At 32.7% G+C, this 10,103-nt stretch overlaps 1 protein-coding gene across 1 annotated transcript in view; it reads left to right on the plus strand.

Moving 5' to 3' along the window:
- Positions 1-2,530, plus strand: part of LOC132559489 (insulin-like peptide receptor) — a 70,782-nt gene extending 68,252 nt beyond the window's left edge. Inside the window, exons 24-26 of the mRNA XM_060224115.1 lie at positions 299-428; positions 848-982; positions 1,479-2,530. Coding sequence (XP_060080098.1) covers positions 299-428; positions 848-982; positions 1,479-2,046 — 833 coding nt within the window. The 3' untranslated portion in view covers positions 2,047-2,530. The remainder of the gene's footprint in view (positions 1-298; positions 429-847; positions 983-1,478) is intronic.
- Positions 2,531-10,103: the final 7,573 nt, after the last annotated feature.

The following is a 10,103-nucleotide window of genomic DNA, read 5'->3' on the forward strand; positions in this document are numbered from 1 at the left end:
TATTATCTTCATCAAAGTATCAGTAAAGTGATAGAATATTGGGCCACACAGATCTGTGGCAGTGAAATATTATCTTCATCAAAGTATTAGTAAAGTGGTAGAATAGTGGGCCACACAGATGTGACCTTTTGAAGTTTAACTTTCAATATTTTAGACATTTGTAACCATAATAAATAGTGTCATCTTAGGTTTTTTGTTTGATTTTGAAATAACATGATAGAAGGTCGTTCTGTCCTTTCTATGTGATAGATGTTGGAATTACCAGTTAAAAACTATTGTGATATTTTCTATGTTGCAGATTTTGGAATGACCAGAGATATTTATGAAACTGATTATTATAGAAAAGGTGGGAAAGGGTTGTTACCTGTAAGATGGATGGCTCCAGAGTCTCTGAAAGATGGTATATTTACCAGCATGTCAGATGTATGGTAAGTTTGAAATACTGAAAATAAGTCACATGTGAAGTGATTCAGGATTTGGCAAAGGAGATTTAACCTTGATTCTGCTTCTAAATTACATTATTTTAACTAGGGTTAATGAATGTTTATATCTCTGTATATGATATATGATGAATACATTTACAAAACCATTGGAATCTACTACTGTGTTTGGGAGAAATTTGAAAAGCATGAAAAATGTTCCTTGTCATCAGTTCATTATGATCAATAAATCATCAAAGTACATTTTAATTGGTAAACATTTTACTTTCTTATATCTAACAGGGTATCTCTGAGAATATACTTAATGTGAGGGTATTTGTAGGCTGTTGGCAGAATTCATAAACAGATGTATTACTTTATAGCTGAATAACATTGATTTCAACTCAATACTGTACTTGTTTTTACAGGTCCTATGGAGTGGTTATATGGGAAATGACCACGTTGGCTGCCCAGCCATATCAAGGACTCTCAAATGAAGAGGTCCTCAAATACGTTATCAGTGCTAAAACAATGGACACACCAGAAGGCTGTCCAGAAGTTTTGTAAGTATCTAGGAACCTAGGTGAAAGATGTAGGAAGTTAAAGGTTGTAAATGTGACATGCTAGACAGGAAGTTACAAGTAGACATGATTGGTCTCAATGCTAGTCAACTTTTTTTTGTGTAGCCCTAAGAGCTGACTGAATGTGTCACAGGGTTCATTGAAAGCATGTCTTTTCATTTAATTTTCATTTTGAAAGTCTGACCATTTTAAGTTTCTTTTGGTTGAAAACGAATATAGCAAGTGAAGTATAATTCAGTGTCTATTCATAGGAATCGTTGCAGTCATCATTCCTAAATGATGGCATGGATATGAAAAATCAGCCTCTGGTTCAGCTTTAAGTGAATTAAAAGAAAATAAGAAAAAAAGTAAAAAGAAAAAAAAAGCAGTACATCTTAGTATGAACTATGATAATTGCTTTCAAACAATAATTGTTTCTGTCTGGGTTTGAAATTGCTATAGATCTTGTTATGTATACCAAATTTTGATTCTTTTACAGATATGATATGATGTTACAATGCTGGAAATATCGACCAAAATCACGGCCGACATTCAAAGAAATTATAGAAATTTTAGTACCTGAACTTGATCCACACTTCAGGGAAACATCCTATTTCTTTAATGAAGGAAAGGTGGATTGTGTTGATTATGAAGAAGAGTATGGGGAAGATATGGGACAGGACGATTCTCATATGCCCTTTATTTCTGGTGAGGGAACAAGTGGAAGTGGGGCATGTTTAAAGCATGAGGACGATATATGCTTAATGGATAGAGCATACCGATATTCAAGTTACCCACAAAACCATGTGGGGGCTTCCGAGCCATGTGACTGTATACTGTTACAGGAGACCAAGGAGGGAGGGATGGGCAGGGTAGAGGTTCCTAATGATGACAACCACCAGTTCAATGCGGACTCCAACAGTGCAATAGACTCATCCAATGATGGAAGCAAGGAGAGCAGCAAGAGCTCAAATCATAGTTATAATCCCATTAATGGTATCAACATCCCGCCTAACTTAGCTAATGGACATGTGCCATTGCAAATGCGGACAACCACGTCGTGCTAGTATAGTGATGATTATGGTGGGTCCATTTTTTAATTTGTAGTATACATCATCGTACAGAACAACCATTTCACAACCTACACACAGGATCAATGTTATAAATCATTTTCCACAACCAGATCTTAACACCAATGTCACAACAGAGTAGACTTGTGCAACAAGACATGTGGAAGGGTTGTACATGTAACACATGGAATCTACATTGCTGTCGTAGAATAAGGATCTCGTTGTTTGCGGGAGTCCCAAGCCTAGTACCTTCACCCTGCATTGTTATGTGTTGACTGATCTCTGCTTCCATTCAAGTCCAAAGGGATATCTGAAATGTTTGTCTGTGTATGTTTGTTGGTGATTGGATGATTTTATTTGTTGTTGAAAGTGACACCCACCCGCCCTACCCCATTTACTACCAATCAAATTTTAGTGGAGAGTAACCTGAAGAAGTACCTGTCATTCATGATTAAGCTAGTAGATAGTGATTTTAATGTGTTGTACCTCCTGTTTTATTCATTTTAGTTTGAACATTAAAATCATGTTTTTTAATGCAAGCATTGTTTATATATGTTATAAGTAAGATAGATATATATATATATACAGAAGAATGGAGTTTATGTGACAACATTACAGCAAAGAAAAGATTCTGAGAAATGATTTAAGTTCTTGCCAGATTTCTTATCACACTAAAAGCTTGCCACTTAAACAAAGCATGTTTGAAGAAAAGATCATCAGTCCAAGTCTTTATTGTAAGACCTTTAATCCATTGTTGAAGTTAATTGAATGCCGAGGAAAATATTGCACAAAGAAACAAATGTTTGAATTATGGTAAGATAGTGCACGATGACACATTGATAATAATGTAGTAATTGTAGGTTTGATTTCAGAAAATATGTTTTGCAGAATCTCATTCAGATATATTTATGGAAATTTAATTGAATGTTGATATGATTTACCCGTTTTAAAAATCAGATTCTCACATGATAACTCAGATAAATATAACTGTGGTAACTATGGGTTTGCAGTTCATTTAGACAGAATGAAAATAGCTTTTTAAAGAAACATCACATGCATTTCATTATATTTTAGGTATTTATATATATATACACATATATATATATAATATTTTTAATAAAAAATGCTGTAGACTTTTTTCAAGTCATGAAAAAATATTTTAAATTGTAGATAAATGCTCTCTCAAAGATGTCTGCCCATGATATTTATTAGTTTATATTTTCTCAGGTACCCACAAATACTGGTATGATACTATTTTAAAGTGCTTTATACGGGCTAATTGATACGGGCAAAGTCATGTTTTTGAAAGTTCTAAAATATGTTACTGGTTATCATAGGTCACATTTGTATTTGTTCTTGACCGTTTTTAATTATTCTGTTGACTCTTTAAGTTACCCATCAGTATCTCAGGTTGGCATAACTGTTAGTAGAGATTTTAAGGTGTGGAACTAATTTTTAACAAATCAATACCATTTGCAACAGATATTTGTGCAATCAAGTCTTCACACAATGTATTGAAACCTAATTTTCTTTACATCATTACTTTTCTTTTTTAAACAAAGTGTACTTGGTATATATATTGTAAATAAACAAGAGAGCAAAAACATTCTCTAAACATAAATCATTTGCCTGAAGATACCAATGGTTTATACAACAGCTTGTTTATTGTGTAAAGCTTGTCCTAATGTTTTAATGTATAAAAGCTTGTCCTAATGTTTCAATGTTTAAAAAGCTTGTACTGTTTCACTCTCTACAAGCTTGTCAAACTGTTTCACTGTATAAATAAGCTTGTTATACTGTTAAACTGTATATAAAAAAGCTTGTTATACTGTTAAACTGTATAAAAAAGCTTGTTATACTGTTTAACTCTAACAAGCTTTTCATACTGTTTCTTGATATAAAAAAAGCTTGTCAAACTGTTTCACTGTATAAAAAAGCTTGTTATACTGTTAAACTGTATAAAAAAGCTTGTTATACTGTTTAACTCTAACAAGCTTTTCATACTGTTTCTTGGTATAAAAAAAGCTTGTCAAAGTTTCACTGTATAAAAAAGGTTGTCATACTCCTTCGCTGTATCAAAAAAGCTTGTCAAACTGTTTCACTGTATAAAAAGTCTTGTCATACTATAAAGCTTATACTGTTAAATATTAAGTTTGTAAACCCTTTTGCAAAATCTTCAAATGAAAATGATAATTTCGATTACAGCTGATCAGAGCTATTCATCAAGCTCAAAAGTTTCCTTTTGTGATGTAAAATCAAAGGCCCTAAATGGTGTAGACAGCTTAGCATCTCTCCAATGACCTCGTTACATACTTACAAAAGGTGTTTATATATCTTAATTGTTGCTGTATAATAGGTCCTGTAATAGGCAGGTTTATGTTTAATATTGTGTATGAGGTAGATTATTCCATCACAGTAATCATACATCATATTTCAGCAAGTTCCTCACTCTTCTGAAAGGTCAGATTAACTACTGCTGAATTTACTTTCTATTAAATTCTAGATTTTAATGTAAGAAACTTTTGGTCATTGCAGTTGACGAGCGGAAGTGTTGTTTACATCAGACTAAGTAGGTTTCTTTGGTTTCTGGACTTGTTAATACTCTTAATTATCAATATTTAAGCTAGGACTGCTTGATGTGTCTTCTACTACCAGAATGGTACTACACTGTTAATCCATCAATCTTCTGATCCAGAGGTGCACTGAAATTAGGTCACATGCCTATTTGAAGAGTTACATCCCTTTGTTAGCAAAAGAGATTGTTTACAAAGCAATACTCTGCCTCGCAAAGAAAAAAACCTTCATTGCTCTTTATGTGCAATTGTATTTGTTGCATTCAAGATGTATGAGGTTTGAAAAAAACTGAGTTGTCTTGTCCTTGCAGCACCATATGGTATTGTATTTATAATCATTAGATTACAACTGTTGTGTTGATGACAAGAAACAACCAAATTCCTTCTTACCATATATCTGTCTAGGACATACAAGTTAACAATCAGTCTGCATAAACAACACCTTCAAATTAGATTCTGAAAGTCAACTTTTAAGAACATTGTTATTTAATGTAAAAGCCAAAAAATAAAAACCAGCTTGTTTATAACCGATTCCAAAATGCTAGATATTTCTTGGGGATGTTTGAAAGGGGGAAAATCTTATGATAAAAATAACCATAATGCACAAAACAATGCAATTCATCTGTTCATGATTCATGGTTCTTTGTAGTTATCATGGGGCACATTTATTGTGGAAGTCAAGGTCGTTTACTCTTTGTCATGGTAACAGTATGAGAGGGACAGAGGTGTAGTGGTTGATGATTCACTTTCTTCTTGGGGCACAATAGTGAACAAGATTTTTAAGTGTGTATGAAAATGTAGATTTCATTAAGATATATGTGTACCAGCTAAACAGTTTATACAGTACAATATGATACTTTTATAACATTGTTTTAATTGACCTGTAACAGTCCTGATGTATAAGTGTAGGATGTTTATACTAATGTGATATGTCTATTCATGTCAATTATTATACATGAATATCTGTAATGGAACTGTGAATCAACACTCTTAACATGACCAAATCCTTACAAAAGCATTAATATTTCTAAAAAATTTCCAGGATCAATATATAAATATTTGTTTTCTGTAATGACATTACAAAGGGAGTGATTTTATATCTGTAAATGTTGTTTCCTGCGTTAATTTAGAGACTTACAAAACCACAATATGAGTCGATGATTGAAATTCTCTAAGGTTATCTGTTTATCCCAGTGTTTCACATTCCCTGCTGTTGTGTGGATGGTAAAAAGGTTTTGAGAAATTCATTGTGGTATGAATGTTGTGTGCTATAAAAGAAAGGATTTATCCAAATTTCAATCTGAAATTTTTTTTTTCATAAATAGGGGTTTTTAAAGAAATAGAATGAAGTTAGTCCTGTTTCTGCAGAAGTCGCATGAGGAAAAATCAATTAAAACTGAAAATAATTAAGATATATTAAAGCTCCTGTTGTATTGCTTTCAAAATAAATAGATTTTTAAACGATATTTATATGTATAAATTAATTTTACTACCTGATCAGAAAACTACCTCAAAGGGATTTGTTGCTAAATGACATTTAAATAATATTTTGACAAAACTATTGACATGTATGAGATGCAAGAAAAAATGATGTCGAGAACTTGTAGTTTAGAAAGAACATGTCTATATGAAGTTAGTTGTAGTGGTAAGGTTATCAGTAGCTACCAATAAAAGCTTCCATAGACTCCATTTCTCTCTACATTAACTGTAATAACAATAACCATGCTGTTCTATCTTCAAAGTAATGTTAAATGATCATTGTTGGCTACCAGTACAAAACATTTCACTCGAAGCAATCGCAAACCAAACTAAAACAATGAGCGTTGTAGGCCAGTTATAAATGGTGTAAGGAAAGTACCCTGTTAGTGATGCATTACCTTATCAGATCTGATCAGGGAATTGCATGCCTTTTGTCCTGATGAGAGGTCAGTACATTACCATTTTATCACCTGGCTGCCCACAAAAGTTACAAATATAATCATCCTTTCAAAATTATCAATATGTTCATTTTCAGTTTTCTTAGTATACTGATGAAGACTCATTCCATTTTAGGAAAGCTAATTGGAAATTTTCCTGATCCTGCTGTCAATGGTTAAGACCTTAGGAAAGTGTAAAGTTTATTTTGTTATATTATGGCTGTGAAGAAATCAGGTTGTCAGTTAAATCACTTTTAAGAGTTTATGAAAGTTTGTTGATTGATTGTTTATTATTTTTTTATGTAATAATAGGTTTGACCCAAAAAAATTTTAAACCCTTTTTAATTAGAATTGACGATGTGCACTTTCTTATGTTCTTATTTCTGTGTGTTTTTAGTTTCCTTTTGTCCTACAATTCAGTGAATCATTGTCTGAAAGGTTTTAGTGAAGAGGAGGTTGGGGGCGGGGTCAGGGGATGCTTTGTAAAAATTTCAAACTTTTTATTCGTTTGTATGGCTTAAAACATGGAAGGAACTATAGTAGTGATATCTTACATAATTTCAACTGATACCTCATTAAGATTGTGTCATCTTTTCTCATACTGAATAGGGTTGTTTTCATCAATTTGCCTAAAAAATACTTTTGATATTTTTACTATTTAAATGATTAAACATTTTGAATATTTTACTGCATATTTTGTATTTGATTTGTTGAGTTTTACAGCGATATAAAAGGAAATATTGGTTTTAGGTATCATAAGTTACTTTAGCAGACACAAACTGATAGGCTTTTTTTATAAGTGCTAAAATTCTTAAATGGAGTTACCTCCCTTTGTAAATATGTACTATATGTATTTTATGAACCCTATAACCATTTCACTTTCTTAATTTCTTTCCCTTCCTAATCACAAAAGTAGTTCAGTTTTAAAATTGATAAAATCATAAATAGATTTTATTTGTGAAATGTGATTTTGAAGTCAAACTTATGGTATTTCTTACTACCCCATCCCCCTTTCTCATTGTTTGTTTGTGAAACTTGTCATCTACCTCTTTATTCTGTTTTTCATTGATCTTCTAGTGAATAAGTATTAAAAAGAATAACTTTGCAACAATTAGCCAAAATGTAAAATAAAGAAATGGTTTTGGTTATTAAATCATACATGACATACTATGTACTCCCAAGTTTCCTCGGATGGTACTTGTTTTCTTAATTGCTAAAATATTGGAGTCTTCGGTAAATTAATTTTTAAGAACAGAGTAATATTGGATATTCTAAATGTTTTAAAATTTTGAAACACTCCAGACAGTCATTGACTATTACAATATGTGACTGTCAAAATTACCAATACCTTTACAGCATGGCCATGTTTGTAATCCGACTGGTCAATTTCAGGCTTATCTTTATTATATATAGCTATGACCATTTGAAAACCAAAGAATGGAGACCATTTCCTGATTAAACGAGAATGAGTTTTTAACCAAGTATTGGAGGTTACTTTGATATCTAGGGTAAAAATCGAACTATCCACATTTCTTTTTTCTCCCTTTTTGGGTTTTTTGTTTTGTTAAAGAATCTACCCCACAATATATTTCATAAAAAATGTCCTGATCCCCATCTTTGAGTTATCTTAAGTTTAAGATGTGCACCATCATAAGAGTAAAAAAGTAGAATTGATTTTGCCAATTGTCAATGGGAAAAGGTATGCCAGCCAGAAACTCTTGGAAAACTTTCAGTATTGTGAAGTCAATATATACAGATAATTTAATGTTGTAGACCTTAGTGCAACTTACTGGTTATAGTATAAATATTTAATGAACAATCTCTTATAAAGAATATTGCGAGATGGTTTTAGCACATCTGATCAAGTGTAGTAGGGGGTAAAGGAATCATTTCATCAGCATATTAATAGTATCAGTTTTGTCTATACAGTCAGTTGTTTAATGAATTGTCATTTCATCTTAAAAGTAGTCTTTAAATTCTTATTTCATCAAGTCCTTATCTCAAATACATTTGTTCATGATATTTCATCATGAAATAAAGACTTATTTTTCATTCATAAGTTTGTTTGTGAAATAAATATTGTTTTGTGTACATGCCTGTGTGTATGAGAACAGATGTGATACCTGGGATATGTGAAATAGATGTTGGTTTGTGTGTGTGTAGATATGATGGAGGATGTTTTGTGTGTGTAGATATGGTAGAGGATGTTTTGTGTGTGTGTAGATATGACAGAGGATGTTTTGTGTGTGTATATATGGTAGAGGATGTTTTGTGTGTGTAGATATGGTAGAGGATGTTTGTGTGTGTAGATATATGGAGGATGTTTTGTGTGTGTAGATATGATCGAGGATGTTTTGAGTGTGTAGATATGATGGAGGATGTTTTGTGTGTGTGTAGATATGATGGAGGATGTTTTGTGTGTGTAGATATGGTAGAGGATGTTTTGTGTGTGTGTGTAGATATGATGGAGGATGTTTTGTTGTGTGTGTAGATATTTTGTGTGTGTGTGTAGATATTACGGAGTATGTTTTGTGTTTGTGTGTGTAGATATGGTAGAGGATGTTTTGTGTTTGTAGATATGATGGAGGATGTGTGTGTGTATGATGGATGTTTTGTGTGTGTGTGTAGATATGATGGAGGATGTTTTGTGTGTGTAGATATGGTAGAGGATGTTTTGTGTGTGTGTAGATATGGTAGAGGATGTTTTGCGTGTGTGTAGATATGGTAGAGGATGTTTTGTGTGTGTAGATATTACGGAGGATGTTTTGTGTGTGTAGATATGATGGATGTTTTGTGTGTGTGTGTAGATATGATGGAGGATGTTTTGTGTGTGTAGATATGATGGAGGATGTTTGTGTGTGTGTAGATATGATGGAGGATGTTTTGAGTGTGTAGATATGATGGAGGATGTTTTGTGTGTGTGTAGATATGACGGAGGATGTTTTGTGTGTGTAGATATGGTAGAGGATGTTTTGTGTGTGTGTGTAGATATGACGGTGGATGTTTTGTATGTGTAGATATGATGGAGGATATTTTGTGTGTGTGTGTAGATATTACGGAGGATGTTTTGTGTTTGTGTGTGTAGATATGGTAGAGGATGTTTTGTGTTTGTAGATATGATGGAGGATGTTTTGTGTGTGTAGATATGATGGATGTTTTGTGTGTGTGTGTAGATATGATGGAGGATGTTTTGTGTGTATATATATGATGGAGGATGTTTTGTGTGTGTGTAAATATGGCAGAGGATGTTTTGTGTGTGTGTAGATATGGTAGAGGATGTTTTGCGTGTGTGTAGATATGGTAGAGGATGTTTTGTGTGTGTAGATATTACGGAGGATGTTTTGTGTGTGTAGATATGATGGATGTTTTGTGTGTGTGTGTAGATATGATGGAGGATGTTTTGTGTGTGTAGATATGATGGAGGATGTTTGTGTGTGTTTGTGTAGATATGATGGAGGATGTTTGTGTGTGTGTGTGTAGATATGATGGAGGATGTTTGTGTGTGTTTGTGTAGATATGATGGAGGATGTTTGTGTGTGTTTGTGTAGATATGATGGAGGATGTT

The sequence above is a fragment of the Ylistrum balloti genome, unplaced genomic scaffold, assembly GCF_031769215.1.
Source record: "Ylistrum balloti isolate Yb309-2 unplaced genomic scaffold, AGI_CSIRO_Ybal_v1 Utg370924, whole genome shotgun sequence".
Taxonomy (NCBI): domain Eukaryota; kingdom Metazoa; phylum Mollusca; class Bivalvia; order Pectinida; family Pectinidae; genus Ylistrum; species Ylistrum balloti.